Source organism: Pongo abelii, chromosome 17 (assembly GCF_028885655.2).
Source record: "Pongo abelii isolate AG06213 chromosome 17, NHGRI_mPonAbe1-v2.0_pri, whole genome shotgun sequence".
In the NCBI taxonomy this organism is placed as follows: Eukaryota; Metazoa; Chordata; class Mammalia; order Primates; family Hominidae; genus Pongo; species Pongo abelii.
The window spans coordinates 48,037,370-48,055,697 of record NC_072002.2 but is presented as its reverse complement, the minus strand read 5'-3'; the positions used below and the strand labels follow the sequence as shown (position 1 = coordinate 48,055,697).

Sequence of the window (18,328 nt, the reverse complement as noted above, 5' to 3'; positions counted from 1 at the left end):
TGTTGCTGCATCAAAAATTTTATGATGTCCAAGATAAAATTATGCTTTCTTCAAAAATATCTGACATCAATAATGTCAAGTATAACAAAAGAATTAGTGAACTCATTTGGAAAGGGATATGAGTTTTTACTAAATTAAAGTGTACTGTGTCAGGGAAAAGACTGAGAAATCAGAGAAAGGTACAAAGCTCAGTACAGTATGTGTACTCCAATATGTCACATAATAATAGAAAATACAAATTTACCTTCTGCCAGTCGCTGTTTCCACCCTTGTGCTGCATATGCAAAAAATTCATTATTTAGAGCTGAAGTACTGAGGCGTAAAATTCCATCACTTCCCATCTAGGAAAATAAGCCGACAAAAACAAAGTTTCATCAGGAATAACTCAAAGCAAGAGTATGCAGGAAAGAAGCAAAAATTGAGTGGTGTTGGGCAGTGTATGTGTGAGGAGGAGGAAGGGGGAAGGAGACAGAGAAAGGAGAAGGGAGAGAGAGCAGGAGCTCCAGCGAGAGCATGTGCAGGGTAGGAGGAGAGGAAGGGACCCAACAAAAGATTGGTCTCCTGGGATGAATACTAGGAGATTAGATGTATGCATTCTGCTTGCCTGTGTGTAGGAGACAGAAATAATTAGTGTTGTCCTTGGCTGGCTTCTTATGTAGTTGGTGAGTGAATTTAAAACACGTAACAAGTTAAACAATGTCAAGCATTAGGTGAGTGAGAATTAAGTTCAAAATGTAAAAGCTCGGAGAATATATGTATGTGGACATGAGAGTGTAGGAAGAACCTGATGCAGCCTCATGAGAGTCTAAGAGGATCTGGACAGAATGGTTAGAGATAAAAGCATAAGGTATACTGTCAACGAGCATGAGCATTACTGTAGAAGCAGAACATAATGAACTATCAGTAACTGGGGCATTCATGAAGGTGTGAAGATGCTTTCGCCTGGTACTAAAAGGCCTGGCAAACTGTAACCCCAACTAGATCTTCAAAGATTTCCTGTTACTTCCACACACAGAATTCATATATCCTAAGCACTAATTATAATTACCTGAAAACACACTTAGAGATTTCTTATCCTCATTTTTTTGTTTTTGATCTTCTCTACACTCCATTTTCACTTATTGAAATACTATCACTCTTTTAAAATTTAACTCAAATAATGCCTTCATGAATGTTTTAGTTCAATCATCATTCAGGAGCAAAGGAAAATATTGAACATAAAAAGCAAGTATATTATCTTAAGCTGGATAATGTCTAATCAAACCCAGCAAAGAGAGACACTGAGAACAAATGCAAGATACGCTTGTTGACGCTGTGACATCTATAGGGAGGCCACAGATTTGAGATCATGAGGGTCTTCATTTAAGATGGCACTGGTAACCACACTAAAATATTCAATACATTTGAAAATTTTCAGGCAAGATTTCGTTTATTAATTTATTGTTTATTCATACTCAATTATTTCATCTTATTCAACAGATACTTGTTAAGCCACTCATATGAACCTATGTGCAGGGCACTTGTATGGGTGCTGGAAATTCACTGGCAATAAAGAAAAATCCCCTGTATTTACATTCTGAATATATTCTACATAGAACAGATACTTTTGGTCCTTGTACGCCCTTTTCACCCGCCTGGGTTCAGCATGACTGATGTACAGTTACATCACCATGCCAATGTCCCACCTCCTAGGTTTACCAAAGCCCTGATATATGAATGAATGTCTCAGCTTCCCCATCCTTTGACTGGACAACTCTAGGACACTATCCTCTGCAGTGTGGTTTATGCACTCAACCAAATGGATGCTGTTTGGTGCTATGTTCCCAATGGCTAGACTACATGGATCTGGGAACTAAGGGGCAGAATGAAAGAACCTTTGCACTATCATTCCCAAACAACCACTTGCAGACTGCATGCATTCTGTCCCCATAGCTCTAGTCTCTGTGGGATTAGAAGTCCAGGTTCCCAGTGGTGAATCACTTCTATTAGAGCAGGGTTTCTCAAGATTGGCACTCTTGTCATTTGGGGCCAGATAATTCTTTTTAGTGGGGGCATGTCCTGTGTAATGTCGGATGTTTGGCACCATCCCTGAACTCTACCCAGTAGATCCCAAGAGCAACTCCCTACAGATGTGACAACAAAAAACATCTCCAAACATGGCCAAATGTCCTGTGGGGGCAAAATCATCCCTAGTTGAGAACAACTGCACTAGTGGACAATGTAAGGGCCCCACTGTAGCCGAAGCTTTGTCTGGTTACTTTGTATTACTCATTCTGTTGGACCAGTAGGCAAAGAAAGGAGACAGATAGGATAATCCATCAGCCCTAACCATCATGAGGAAATAAGACTGCTGCAATAGGGAAGGGATGGACAGAAGGGTGTTGGGAACGCTGGGGATTCCCTGGGACATCTCTTGGTGTTATTCATGCCTGGTGATTGACATCCTGACAGGGCAAGACAACCAATGACTCAAACTCCTCAGGGATGGCAGTCTGGGCCACTTCTAGTAGAAGTGCCGACTAAGAGTGAGAAAATCAGAAATGAGTAATGAAGGAGGGAGATGATGAGCTACAACAACATCCTTAAAACCAGCTTGAGACTGGCACAGCCTATAGCTGATCCACTAAGCTTCTAGTCATAAGTCTTGTTATTTTCATTTTTTTCTTCTTTCCAATATATTAGTATTATGACCAGTTACTTTTTAAAGAGTTAAAGACAGAGGGAGCTTAATGTGAAGCACAAGATCTGAGTGGTACAAGAGGAAGTCTACACCAAACATTTCTGATACTCCACTTTATATCATCTTGGCTACATGAGTACAGAGCAAACAGGGTAAACAGTTGAATCCACTTAGGTCCAACATAAGTCTATAACACTCTAAGACTTTCTCTGAAGCAAAAAGAGCTTCAAGTTCCCCTGCAGGTACAGCCTGGAGACGCAGAGTTTGTCCCTGGGTGCAACTCCCAATTCATGAGAGATAACAGACTGCAGAAAAATGCTTCACTCTCCTGCTGTCCTCCTGTGGAACAGTTCTGTGGCTCATTGTACACATTTTCTCCAATAAGTGAGCGACAGTTGTCCAAAGGGCTTCTCTCCTCCCTGTCTCACCCTATTTAACCCCTGGCTTTGGCTTTAAAATGACCTGTCCTCCAGTTCTTGTTCCAGGCCCTGTTTCGGGAGGAAAGAGCTGAGGAGGTTCCTAAGTAAGACACCAAACCAAAAGAGCTTGGGCTTCATGCTCTACATAGGAGCAGCCCAGTAAATGTACCATAGGCCCCAGGTTAGTGGCCTCCAGGTCCAAGTCTCCCCCTCAGTTTACTCACACATATTTATTACCTTTTTCAATATAAGCCATGATGGCGGAAAGTTGTGAAGCACTGCGCTAGGTAGTGGGAAACGTATCAAATTTTTGAAGCCAAGGAAAAAACCTAGAAGGTATGTGCTTAAAAAGATGACTTTGGTAGCTGTGTAACAGAAGAGAGAAGGAAAAATGAAACTGAGACATTGCTAGAAAGGGTATTGGAGTATTTCAGTGAAAGGCAATAAAAGAAAGACAAATCTGAGATATATTTATGACTGGGTGAAGGTCTTCAGGATTAAGAAGGTAAAGTCATTGGGAGAACATTTCAGGGGACATTAAAGTTGCTCAGGATAATTCTAGAAGACAGGGTGGACTAAATGATGGCCAACCTTGAGTACAAGTCTTCAAGAAATGTTATTAAGGAGTTTTGATAAAGACAATAAGGTTGAGGACAAGATAGTCATATAAATGATATGCCTCTATGAAATCTGAAATTTTCTACAAATATTAACTTTGAATAGATGTCCTTGTGATTCCAGCAGCCTTGAGAAAATGGCAACTCAATTTAGAAAGATTAAAAGGGAAAAGGTATTCATATTGTACAGATAGATTTCAATTAGGACTAATAGATGGAAGGCAAGTTCTCTGAAGAGGTAGAGAGAGTTACTCATTGTGGATTACATGTATAGGAGACACAGTGGATTAGAATTATTCTACATTTGAGGACTTAGATTTTGTCTTATAAACTTTTATAGTCGGTGTAACACTTAGCATCTTGCAGATGGTAAATAAAAGTTTATTGTACTGCCCTTGCTTTGAGTAGTGAAGGATTTAAAATTTAACTCCAGTAGCTGATACACAGAAGTTTAGTTCCATATATCCTACCCAGCCAGGGGCATGATTAGTTAGTAATTAAAATTTCAGCATAATTTTAAGACACAAATAAATACCAGATCCAGATTAGCTCTGACAGATTCTCGAGATCTCAGCACATGGAAATGCAAGGCAGTGTGACATAAACACATTCAAGAATATGAAAGCTAGCCCTGGAGGAAGACATTTTTATTTTAAAACAGAAAAATAATTTTAACTGCCAGATCCCCAGGCTGTAACAGACAGTAAAATTAAATACTAGTGCTGAATTTGATTTAGGAAATAAATGCCAATAAAATGTTTTAAATACACTATTAATTTTATGGGTTTTAAGAAATACTGTCCAAAAGATATATTTGAATGAACTGGAACAATAAACATTTCTGAAAGACTTATTTATTCCTAAGTTACAATGTGTTTTCCTGATTAGCCAAAATAGAAATGTTCATTCCCAAAATCACCTGTCTTATAATGACGTATCTAACTATTGATAAGTTATAGTTCCTATTTCATTAGGAGGAGAAAAACTCTGATCATAATCTTTGTTCCAAAGGAAAATAAACACTAATAAAGAAAACTTACTCACATAGAGATACTTTTATAAAGGTTTATACTCTTTCTTGGTAAGTATATCATTTGTCTTTGGTATGGATACTATTAACATACATTTTAAGGAATGGGTGCCAACTGGAATTCAAAGGGTTAAATAAACTTTCCTCCTTGCATATCATACAATGTTTGAAGAAGAATGAATGTTAATTCAGTGCAAGAATATATTTACATTTAATAATAATCCTTTAAACCTCTATTTTCTAAACCACTTTTTTCTTATTTTGTGTTTCTTACAAGTGATTCTAACTGCATGGTATGAGAGTTGCTGAGGACAGTGAGTGCTGGAGTTAGAAAGTGGCTAAATAATAATGGTGCACCGAGAAATACTAAGCAATCTGGATTTCATTCTACAGACAACGAGGAGTCATTCAAAGTAAAGCCAAAACATGAAGAAAATATTCACATTGAGTATGTGCAGGGAAGATGATTGCAGCTCTAGATAGGGTATCAGGATGAGCCTCTCTAATAGAATTAATAAGAGACATTTGAGCAGAAAGAAATGCAAAAGCAAGCCACACAGCTAGCTGGGAAAGAGTTAGCCAAGCGAAGAGAATATAAATGCAAAGGCCCTCAGGTGGGGCTTGCACGGAGGCCCTTGGAGCTAGAGAGCAGAAAGTGGAAGGAAGAGGAGCGGAGGGGACAGGATCACACTGGGCCTTGTCACCCACTATACAGACTGCCTTCTCCCTTGAGGGGGCTGGAAAGCCTTTGGAGGGTGTTGGTCCAAAGAATGATAAGATCTGACATTTCCAAAGGGTAGCTCTGACTGCTGTGTTTAGAAAAATATTTAGAGTACTGCTGTCTAATAGTAGCATAAAGGTGAGTCACATATGTGATTTCAATTTTTCTACTAATCATGCTGGAAAAAATAAAAAAACATGTAATTAATTTCAATAATGCATTTTTTAATCCAAACTATCGAAAATATTTCAACATATATTCAATATAAAATATTGTTAATGAGATATTTTACATTCTCTTTGAATACGAATTCTTCAATATCCAGTGGATCTTTTTAATAGCACATCTCATTTCATATTCTAGTGAGCCGTATTTCTAGCGCTCAAAAGCCTCAAGTGGCTAGTGGCTATTGTACTAGACAGCATAGCTTTAGCAGATAAAGATCTACCAGGAACACTAGTATATAGGGTTTTCAATAATCCAGGAAAAAAATGATAGTAGCTTGGACTGGGGTAACAGCACTGGAGGCAGCGTGAAATGGTTACGGTCTGATTACATCCTGAATGTTGAGCCAGCATAATTTGATGATAGATTAAATGTGTGGTATGAAAGAGGGCAGGCAAGGTTGATATCAAGAATTTTTGGGCATAGGAATGAAACGTAGAAAACTGCTAATTAGTTTTTAGAAGACAAGACTATAGGCAGAGGAGGTTTGTTTTAGCACTACATCAGGTTGAGATGCTGATTATAATTCCCAGTAGATGTCTTCCATATGTTACTCCTACTACAGTGTAGAGGATGCCCTGGACAAAGCAAGACTAAGACAGGGATTTCTGTTAACTAGCATCAAGAGCAAGCAGAACCAATGATGAAAAGTCTTAAGACTGTTCAGGTAGTGGAAACAGAGAGGAAGGAGAATATTCAAGAGAAGTATACAAACCAGAATTGATGGCACTGAGTGATCACTGGGGCTGAGAAAGATGAGACAAAGATGTGGAAGATGATTCCCAGGAATAAGGCTTGCTAACTGGGTAGATGCTGGCACCAAACATCAGGACAGGAAAAGGCACAAGGGGGAAACAGTATTTAGAAATAAGAAATGAAGGCTTTGGATATGTTGATGTAAGGATATCTTGATGGCAGCCAAATAAAGATGTCTAGTCAGTAACTGAGAATAGGGCAAGATGCTCAATGGTAAATATTGTTTTCAAATAGGAATGATTAGCAAATAAAGTGTAGTTGGAAACATGGGTATAGATGAGAACATTCGAAGAATATTTATCAAAAGAGAAGGTGGCTTAAAGCAGAGTCCTGAGGAATACTAATGTAACAGGAATGAGGAGGTAAAGTAGATCCTGTTAGGAAGACTAAGCAAAAGTAGAAAGAGGTAGGAAGAAAATCGGAGCAAGTGGCATCATATTGATAGGTGTAAGGGAAGAATGTGTTTGCAGAAGGTGATCTGTATTGTGGATGTGCTAATATCTATCAAGCCTTTTAGCATTACTAAGGTAAACTGTGTGCAGTACAGTAAATTAGCTGTTGTGTCCAATACAAAAATCAATAGGATCTTTAGAGCAAAGACAACCCAGACAGTGAGACACTAATCAGGAGTCTAATACAATATAAAAGAGTACTGAGCATATGAACTATCATACGCTGTTATCATTGAGCCACTTATACCCTGCATGATCAAGCACCCAGTGCCCTTGTAGTCTATATCCCAGTATGAATAAAACCCAGAGTATTGACTCTCTTTAAAAGGTAAATTTTAATTTTTTCCTTACCACTAAGTATAATTCAGATGGCCCAGGAGACTCTATAGACATGCTCAAGATTTATCCACAAGGGAAAATATTATTCTTTAGAATAACATAAAGATAGGCATAAAAATGAAAGAAGGCTGTTAAGAGGGATGGATTTCCTAAAGGAGATATATCAGCAATATGCCAAAGACAATTTTGCAAATAACTTTTCGAAGCTATTTCCAAAATTGCAGTAAGACAATATTACCAAAATTGTGTTTTGCAAAATAGGTATTTTAATAGGTAAATCCATCTAAAAGAAATGCATTCTTCCATACAATAAATATAGCCTGACTGTACTAAATATGGTTAAGTAGTTTCATTTACTGTATTATCTAATAGGCTAAAATTTATTTTAAATCCTGAAGAATAAATTATACAGTATTTCCCAAACTTTTAAACTTTATAATCCTCTTACAGAACAACCATCAGTATCTCATAGAACAACTATTCCCCAGAATATAGTTTGGGAACTGATGCATTAAGAGTTGTAAAAGTATCACTGACAGAAACAGCCAAATGTGCTAAGCATGAGACAATGAATTTCCCCATGCTAGAGACTATATCCCTCTTTAACAAATGAATATAAGTTTCTAAGATCTGAAAATGGGACAATTTTGAGAATATTGTGAGAACCAAGTATTCAGAATAAATAGTGAAAAAATATTAAAGATGATGTAATAAACTTTAACCTACAAGCTTGAACAACCTCAAGTTCAAAGCCACTGAAGGAAACAATTCTTTGCAACCACTGTCAAAAAAGTCCTAATATATGTAATAATTTTTTAAATACTGTGATTATAATGCTGTAATCAAGACTCTATCTAGTCATATGAGGATTAAATAAAAATTGTTATACAGGCATATCATAAAGACATTGCAAATTCAGTTCCAAACTACGACAATAAAGTGAATGTTGCAAAAAAGTAAGTCACATAAACGTTTTGGTTTCCCAGTACATATAAAAGCTATCACTATACTGTAGTCTATTAACTGTACAATAGCATTATGCTAAAAATCCATTTACATACCTTAATTAAAAATACATTATTACTTAAAATGATAACAATAATCTGAGCTTTCAGTGAGTCATAATCTTTTTGCTGATGGAGGGTCTTGCATGGATGTTGATGGCTGCTGACTGATCAGGGTGGTTGGTGGCTGCTGAAGGCTGGAATGGCTATGATAATTGCTTAAAATAAGCTGACAATAAAATTTGCTGCATTAGTTGACTCTTCCTTTCCCAAAAAACTTATCTGTAGTATGTGATGCTGTTTGATAGCATTTTGCCCATAGCAGAACGTCTTTCAAAATTGGAGTCAATCCTCTTAAACCCTGCCGCTGCTTTATCAACTAAGTTTATGGAATATTCGAAGTCCTTTGTTTTTACTTCAACGATGTTCACAGCTATCTTAACCCAGAGTCAATTTCATCTCAAGAAACCACTTTCTTTGCACATAAGAAGCAACTCCTCACTTGTGAAAGTTTTATCCTAAGATCCCAACAACTCAGTCACATCTTCAGGCTCTACTTCTAATTCTAGTTCTCTTGCTATTTGCACCACATCTGCAGTGACTTCCTCCACTGAAGTCTTGAACTCCTCAAAGTCATCTATAAGTATCAGAATCAACTTCTTTCAAAGTCCTGTTAATGTTGCTATTTTGACCTCCTCCCATGAATCACAAATGTTCTTAATGGCATCCAGAATGGTGAATTCTTTCCAAAAGACTTTCAATTCACCTTGCTCAGAACCATCAGAGGAATCACTACCTACGGCAGCCACAGCCTTAGAAAATGCATTTCTTAAATAATAAGACTTGAAAGTCGAAATTACTCCTTGCTCCATATGCTGCAGAATAGGTATTGCATTAGTAATATGAAAACAACATTAATCTCTTTTTACATCTCTGTCAGCTTCTTCAGTGACCCATTGCATTGTCAATGAGCAGTAATATTTCGAAAAGAATATTTTTTCTGAGCAGTAAGTCTCAACAGCAGACTTAAAATATTCACTAAGCCATGTTGTAAACAGATGTGCTGTCATTCAGGCTTTATTGTTCCATTTACAGAGCAAAGGCAGAATAGATTTAGCATAATTCTTAAGGGCCGTAGGATTTTTGGAATGGCAAATGAGCACTGGTTTCCACTTAAAGCCACCAGCTGCATTAGCACCTAACAGAAGGGTAAGCCTATCCTTTCAAGCCAGGCATTGACTTCTCCTCTCTAGCTATAAAAGCCCGATGGCTTCTTTTTCCAATTTCATCTACATTGAAAATCTGTTGTTTAACATAGCCACCTTCATCAATAATCTTAGCTAGGTCTTCTGAATAACTTGCTGTGGCTTCTACATCAGCCACTGCTGTTTCACCTTGCACTTTTAGGTAATAGAGATGGCTTCTTTCCTTAAACCTCATGAGCTAATCTGTGTTAGCTTTCAAGTTCCCTTCTAGCACATCTTCACCTCTCCAAGCTTTCAGAGAATAAAAAAGAGTTAGGGGGGCTTGCTCTATAGTAGGCTCTGGCTTAAAGGAATATTGTGGCTGATTTGATCTTCTATCCAGACCACTAAAACTTCCTCCAGATCAACAATAAAGTTGTTCCACTTTCTCATCATTTGTGTGTTCAGTGCAGTAGCACTTTTAATTCCCCTCAAGCACTTTTCCTTTCCATTCACAACTCGACTAATTATTTGGTGCAAGAGGCCTAGCTTTTGGCCTATCTCAGCTTTCAACATGCCTTCCTCACTAAATGTAATCATTTCCAGTTTTTGATTGAAAAGTGAGATGTATGCAACTTTTCCTTTCACTTTAACTCTTAGAGGCCATTGTAGGGTTATTAATTGGCCTAATTTTAATACTGCTCTGTCTTAGGAAATAGGGAGGCCTGAAGAAAGGGAGAGAAATGGGAGACAGCTGGTCAGTAAACAGTCAGAACACATTTACGGATTAAGTTCACTGTCTTATGAGGGCATGGTTTGTGGTACCCCAAAACAAATACAATAGTAAAAAAGATCATTGGTCATATATCACCATATATAATAATACATTATCATATTTTAATAATGAAATATATAATTATAATAAAAATGCTTGAAATACTATGAGAGTTACCAAAATGTGACACAGACACACAAAATGAACACATGCTGTTGGAAAAATGGAATGGTGTCCATAGACTTGCTCAGTGCAGGGTTGCCTCCAACTTTCAATTTATTAAAAAACACAGTATTTGTGAAGTGCAATAAAGCAAAGTAAACTAAAACAAGGTAAGTCCGTATAGCTTTCATCCTTCCTCCAAATAAGTTTTAAAAGTATGCATGGAATCAAGCAAAAGTGAACACAAAGGAAATTTTAGAGAGAAAATATTACTGAACAAAGCAGCACTTAGATGGAAATGTGGAAGGCTTTTTGTCATTATTGTTATGATGGAGTTTTAAAGTAGATGTCATAATAAAAGCCTCTCTTCTTCTGAGCTGTCTTTTTCTACTACTTACTGCTTTTGTGATATGTGTATATATGTACATCTCTATATCCATCTAAACATATATACACATGTACTTTAATATACACATACATGGAACATGCATAGACATTTATGCAATTATCTATATACACACATACATATATGTATGTGTGTACATATAATTTTTTCTTTTTCCTTTGCAAATAGAATTTTTAGCCAATCCAACCACTTGGCCAAAATAATGGTCTCCTTTTAAATGGAACCTTTTGCTGTTATCAAGAGAACGAGAACTATCCTCCTGATCCCACCACACGACCTGTCTAAATTTCCAAATCAGCAGAGGAGATAATCAATCAGATGTTGGGGAGGCTTTTCCTTAGAATAAGACTGTAGGAAAGCAATTTCTTAGGCTCCAATTAATGAAAGAAAACAATTCTCTTGTTCTAAGAGAAAAAGGTTTCCTTATAATTGCTGCTAAGGATTTCAGAATATATAATCAGGAAAGCCATATTTCAGGGATGTATGCAATGTTAAATAAAATCAAACGAAACAAGGAGAATATTAATATTGATTATTGAAAGGTTTCAGGTATTCAGTTTCAACTATTGTGCTTACATGGGATTTCCCTTAAGCTTTCATTCAATATTAGTTAAAACAATAATTATTTTCCAATGATATTATTCTACAGTTTAAAATTCTGACACCTTTTCTAAGAATCAATCCGTTTTCAAATTCCAAAAACAGGAATTGCTCAGAAGAGATGTAGCCTGTGGCAAAAATCAGTAAAAACAACTGAAAGAAAGACATCTAAAGGCAAAAATAAAGCCTTTGACAGATCACGCTTTCACCAGCTTCTCCACAATTAGAGAAGGGTTTGATGTTCACAGTATATCTACTTCATGACAAACTTGTGGAGGACCTTTGGCCACATCTTGGGACATTCTACTGGGCCTCAATGAGAAGTGACGTTTTCAAAATTGGAACAAGTTGTAGCAAATATGAGAATGTGTATGTTTTAAAAGACAACATTTTATAATTGTATTTTCTTTAATGTTCCCTCTGTGTGTAGCAGAGGGGGAAGGGGGGAAAAACTTCCAATGTACCCAACCATGAATACTAATGTTTTACTTAGTGAAACTCAAGCTCATGTTCTTGTATAGATAAAATAAGGTTATGTTATAATGTAGTGGGAATCAATGAATCACTGTTTCCATTTGTAATACACTGAACAGCTGTGTTTAAGTGACTATCTATTAGTCATTCCTTTCTTTAACAAACATTTCACAGCATCTACTATGTGCCAGGAACTGTGAAACAGATAGACAGCTTCTGCTGATCCAAGAGCCTTGCACCTAGAGTGGTAAAGGGTAAAATGTCTTTTTTAATAGCATGGGGCGTGCCTAGAGAAGGAAAGCATGCTACAAGAGCCCCCAAGTCTGGGTATCTAACATATCTTTAATTCCCCCTTGTAGCCTGGTAATATCTATGCCCAAAGGTAACTGTCTTATCCTCTCCTCCCCTTTAACAATGGTCCTGATCTACTTCCATAAAAATGATAACTAACAACAATAATAATAGACTAACTGAGTGCCTTCAACAACCCTGAAGATGGGTGCCTTAGTCTGTCTGGCCAGCAATAACAAAGTACCATAGACTGGGCAGCTTTTAAACAACAAAAATTTATTCCTCACTCCTCTGGAGGCCAGAAAATCCAAGACTAAGGTACCAGCAGATTCAGTGTCTGGGGAGGGCCTGTTTCTTGGTTCACAGATGATGTCTTCTTGCTGTTGCCTCCATGGTGGAAGGGACTAGCTAGATTTCTGGGGTTTCTTATAAGATAACTAATCCCATTCATGAAGACTCTTTCCTCATGATCTAATCATCTCCCAAAGCTCCACCTTCTAATAACATCACTATGGGAGTTAGGATTTCAACATATAAATTATGAGGAAACACAAACCTTCAGACTCTAGCAGTAGGTAAGCAGCAAAGTAGGATTTGACTCCCTAAAATGATACCTTTTCCATTATACCACATGACTTTCTTTAGTTAACATGTAGGCATTCATTCTTCCACTGAAAAAGTTTATGTGCTAGATGCTGGAAATACAACAATGAACAAAGAAAGGCATGGTCCCCGTTTTATCAAGTTATAACTATAAATTGTGTTAAGGCCTCTGAAGAAAACAGAAGTACAACAAGGGAAAATTCTGAGTGCATGTGTGTGGAGGTAGGACTCTCCGAGGCATTTATTTCTAAGCAGAGATGTATGTGAAGGAAGGGCAGGAAAGAGCCCTAGAGTAAGGGCAGAAGGAAAAGCAACCACAGCTCTGAAAAGGGAGGTAAGGAACTTTGTTATGAAGGGAAATGATACGAGAGTGTGGTAGCTGAAGGACTGTGTGGCATCAAGATTGTTGCTGTTGTTTTCTGTTTATTTTTTGGATGGATATTCTTAGCTAACAAGAATCCACTCTCCATGGTTCAGTTTCATTTCTAAACTATGAATAACAAACTACTTAACTTCCTAGAGTTTTTTGTGAGGATTAAACGAATAAATATATGTAAAATATTTTGAATAGTGCTGGCTTACACAAAGTTCTCAACAAGCTGAGATATTTATTATTCGGTAGGAGGTGTAGCAGACATACTCTAGGAGCCCCTGATGAGTCACACACTTGTAGAATTCTCTTTCATTGATTATGGGAAGGACCTATGACTTGCTTATAGCCAATAGAAAATGGAGGAGGCAATGGGCTATTACTCCTTTGATTTTTTTATATTATATAAAATGTCATCTTAGCCAAAAGGGGCAGAAATATTCTCCTGCTGGCCTTGAAGAAAAAAAAAAAAGATTGTAAACTGCCTAAGGGGATAACCTTTAAGAGCTGGGGTCTTCAGCCCCACCACTGTAAGAAAACGAATTCTGCCGGCAACTTGCATAAGCTAGGAAGAGGACCCCACGCTGCAGTTAAGAATAGAGATGTCAGTGCGCTGATTTCACCATGTTAAGACCCAGAGCAGAAGAATCAGCAAAGCTGTGCCCAGACTCCTGACCATGAAAACTAACCTAACTCACTCCCAACCCATGGAGATAATAACTGCATGCTACTTTATGCTGATAGATTTGTGGTAATTTGTTACACAGCACAGAAAACTAATACAGGGAAGGTGAGAACAACTCACTTGGTTGCTGATCCTTTCTTTATCAGTTGAGAGACAAAATTATATGTGTACATGAGCTAGGTGTGTTTCAGTGTGTGGGATATGGGTCTATGGGATACATAATAAGGGACTTCCCACAGTACTAAATGCCAAAGACGACGGATTAGAAAGAGCAGACTATAATCTCCATGAAGGCAGGGGTTTGCATAGCATGACAGAGTAGGAACTTATTTAATGTTGAAGGAACTTATTTTGCAATGATTTAGTTGTACTTGATGCCTCTACTTAACCCTACCCAGTTTTGTGATACTTTTGTTAGGGTGTATAAACAACAGATTTTATAAGGAACACATAGGCAGTAGGAGCTACTTTTAATCTTTGATGTAAAGTAACAAAGAGAGAAAGAAGACAATAGATTTTAGCTTTTGCCTAGGGGTTATCAATACTACAGTTATGTTACTGTTACACAACCTTCCAAAGTGCAGACAATTTATGGCTTCTTATTAAATGAATTAGCTGTGCACAAACCAGAAAATGGGAAGTAAATTCCTTCCATTTAATTTGGTATTATTTTAATTTCTGTATATCCTGGTTCCTCTATCATCCTCTAAGGCCAAAAAAACTAAACCAAACCAAAACAAAACAAAAACAATAAACCAACGCCCAGCCTCTCCCAACCCACAAAGCATCCTTCTGATGTATTCAAGACATTCCATGGTAGTCTCCTTAAGTAACCCAGCAAGTCACAGTGGAAAGAGAGCTTGATTTAAAGTTGGAAAATTGGTCTACTAAGCCCAGCTCTGTATCTTCACAGCTGTCTGAAGATGCTCCAATTTCTTAACAGGTTTGAGTGGCGGTTTGTCTCATTATTCAAATGAGGAAGTAAGCATACTTGCAATGCTGTTATATGAATTAGAAATAATAAATGCAAATAACCTAATATACTACCTAATATATGAGGAGTAAACATTTAAAAAATTAATATATAATAATACTAAGTGCTTAGCTTGTGATCCTTTAAATCATAGCATTCTCAAATATGCCCTTAAAATGGAACACAGATATCACGATATTTAAGAAGCAACAATCAGAAGTGACTCTCTACTTTGAAACTAGGTATCACAACTGGAGAGTTTAATGTTTTGTTGCTCTAGTGCTGGCTGGTCACCCGACCTCTACTGTCACTATTATTCTACTGAGGAATCAGCTCTTTAGCCTTGAGCAAAATCAGTCCTATTACTCAGGCTATAGCTGATTGACCTAGAGATCAGTGTTGGAGCCAAAGCTGTACCAGAGACATATTACATGACTTAGTTAATTAATCACCTCCTTGATGTATAGGGAACGAGAATCTGGGATACCAGAAGAGACACTGTGAGATGAACAGATACCCTAGAAATATATAACAAAAGAACAGAGGTAAATATAAATGTATGTTTAACATCACCTCCCCACTCAATTACTTTTTTTTTTTTTTTTTTTACCATCAAATCTCCATTTCTTGCAATCTGAGCAAGGCCAAAGTAACACAACCAGAAAGTATTAACACTGAGTAATCTATTATACATTTTCCACCTTGAAGACAGTATACAGTTCATTGAAGAAAGAAATTCCATTTGCAAAGAAAGCCTAAGACCATGAAAAAAGTTGGACTGCAAAGTAATTACAAGCCAACAGTTCACTTTATAGAACACCATAAGAGTAGGATTTCATAAAGACTGCAAACCAACCTTTAAATTTTCCTAACAAAATGCCAAACATGCCACCTAAATTATACCAATCCCAAACACCTAGACAAAAATCCTAAAACATACAACTCTCCTATTTCATTAGTAATAGAGAAAGCCTGTCATCTGACTTTCGAAACACCTAAGCCACAATTAGCAACATGTCAAACCTTCATGCTTTTACTTCCTTGTTTCCCAAAATAGATTCTATTACAGCAACTGATGAGAAGTTCCTAAGGAAATAAAGGATTTTAAGATCAATTAAGTTTGGGAAACACTATTTATACAAAGTTTAAATGTTTTCTTCACTGCAGAGCTCTGGGACTTTTACTATGCAAATGAATGTAGCATTTCCCAAACTCATGAAAGCTCATAACACTGCTCTCTATATTCCACGGGTCTGCTTTTCTACAGATTGTGTTCATCGTAAGAAATGTTGCTGTACAGTATCTATAGGTCAGAGCACTGGAGAATTATAAACCTAGAATCTACTTTTGCACTCTATCCCTGAATTGACATATCTTGCTAAACTTCAGTTTAATGAACTCTCAACTTACCATTAAAGGCCAGAATAAGAATTGGCCTTTATGAACAACGTCTTTGCCCTTTTAACAAAATTGCCATTGAGACTTTATTCAAATGCTGCTTGGCATGACTGACACTCAAACCAATGATTCCTTTTACTAAAAATGAGGTCTATGTGACTTACTGTGTTTGTCTTTTGCCTTTGCTGTCTGGAATCTCTGAAATAAGTGTGTGTTCACATCCAGGGCCCTCACTCAAGAGCATTTCTGACATAATGTCTACATTCTATCCCCTTCTCTTTATTACCTACCGCTCGTCTCTTTACCTATGTCTCAAAAATTTTATTTTTTGATATGTACCCCCTTAATTTTTAAATGTAAAGAGGTCATAAGTAATAAAAGCAAATTTTAATACCCTCAGGTTTTCTGTAGATATTTGATTGAAAACATTATCCTTCCCAAAACTAAAGACAAAAATTAGAAATGTTATTCTTAGTAACAAAAATATTAGTCACATAAATATGATGTTTTAGAGAGTAATCACATTGAGTTTTTCAATAATTACAAATCAGCATTGGGCCCACTTTGTACAGCAAAATCACCCTTCCTTCCAGTTACTGTGGCTTGACGGATAACAGAAGGCTAAGCTGAATGTGTATAATGTGTAAGTGACATTTTAAAAGGCTAATGTGAAAAGCAAAGTGATAATATGGGGAAGAATGTGTAGCCTACTATTTTTTAATATGCTAACATATACAGTAGATCTGTATATGCCAGATTGGCTTTAGAGTGTAAAGAATGAATTTGCTGAATTTTTAGAGAACTTGCTAGTTTGGAAGCAGGTAAATGAACAAGATTCTCGAAGGAACAGGGAATTTGGGAAGTTTCAATAAGGTCAAGTAGACTCAAGATAAATTAACACATCCACACATGCACAACCTAGTCATAATATTCAGCCCCAAAGTGTGGACACAATGACACTTTGAGAAGCAAGAATAAAGTAAAATATAAAGTAAAATGCAGAGGCCTCACATGACCTTCATGTCCATTGTCCTGAGTCAGTTACTGAAGGGGGTGTACTGAGGGAGGAGCGGGGCCTTCTACCAGCTAGAAGAACCCTACACCTTCGTTCACTCTCACTGTGATTTGAAGCTTTGCAATCAGCTGTCCTTGTTAGGTAACTTTACCAATTACAAATTGAATTAAACCAGTCCACAAGAAAAAGTGGACAAGGGGTATGAAAAGGTTCCTACCCCAAAATGGATTCAAGATAACACTAATAAGCCAATTTAAACAAAAAGAAATAGAGGAGAGCAGGCACAGGTCCGTCCCCTAGTATGAATTCATGTGTGTCACATGGAGAGAAAGACACGGGGAGGAGAATGAGGGAAGAGTTGGGGGCCTGGTGGAACATGTACCCCACAGGTCTAGAGAATGCCATCAACTCAAGAAAGGAGTGGTGGTCTAAAGCTCAGTTGGGGAAAACTTGGACAGAATGAAAAGAGAGCTTGCTTCTTATGGGAAATACGAGAGCAATAAGAAATACCCGTGGCCTGTTTTAGAGTTATAACGAACCATGTGTTTTGGGGCAAGTTACTTTTAATGTGAAAGTGATTAAAATAGAAGATCTCTTAATCTTCCTTCAAGATCTAAAGTTCTATGGCATAGGTAGAGCAAAGGAAAAAATGACAATAACTAGGTTCAAAGAAGCAGCAGTTAATGGAAAGAGGGTGAAATGGAGTTAGGAAGGACCTAAGTGCTGCTGGATGAGTGGTGATTCCATGATCCCGGGATCTGCCTATATTGAATTCAATTTGAGCCCTTGGCAATGTGCTGTGCTGAAATGTAACAGAGAGACATTGTTGAGACGCAAAGCAACACAAAGTATGAACACACAGTTTAAATGTTTTCTTCACTACAGAAAAAGCAAAAGGCAGTGATGACTTCCAGGAGAAAAACTTTATAAAAATAAGAAATACCACTTGAAATGTGTCTGGGAGGGGGGGGCAGTTTCCACAATTAAGGTGGATTGCTGGCCTTTTGTGGGCAAAAAGGAAAGATACAGAGGCCTTGTTATGTGCACACACTCACCCACCAGCAGGAATTGCCAGCACCACTTATGCCACACAAATGACTCCATGGACACACATGTAAGTCAAACACTCACTATGATGACTTGAGACCA

At 37.3% G+C, this 18,328-nt stretch overlaps 1 protein-coding gene across 3 annotated transcripts in view; it reads right to left on the bottom strand.

Annotated features, from left to right (window-relative positions):
• ASXL3 (ASXL transcriptional regulator 3) overlaps positions 1–18,328 on the bottom strand; it is a 249,075-nt gene that overhangs the window by 17,390 nt on the left and 213,357 nt on the right. For all 3 annotated transcript variants that reach the window (XM_054537787.2, XM_024235950.3, XM_054537786.2), the window contains one exon: positions 245–341. In XM_054537787.2, the coding sequence (XP_054393762.1) occupies positions 245–341 (97 nt within the window). The remainder of the gene's footprint in view (positions 1–244; positions 342–18,328) is intronic.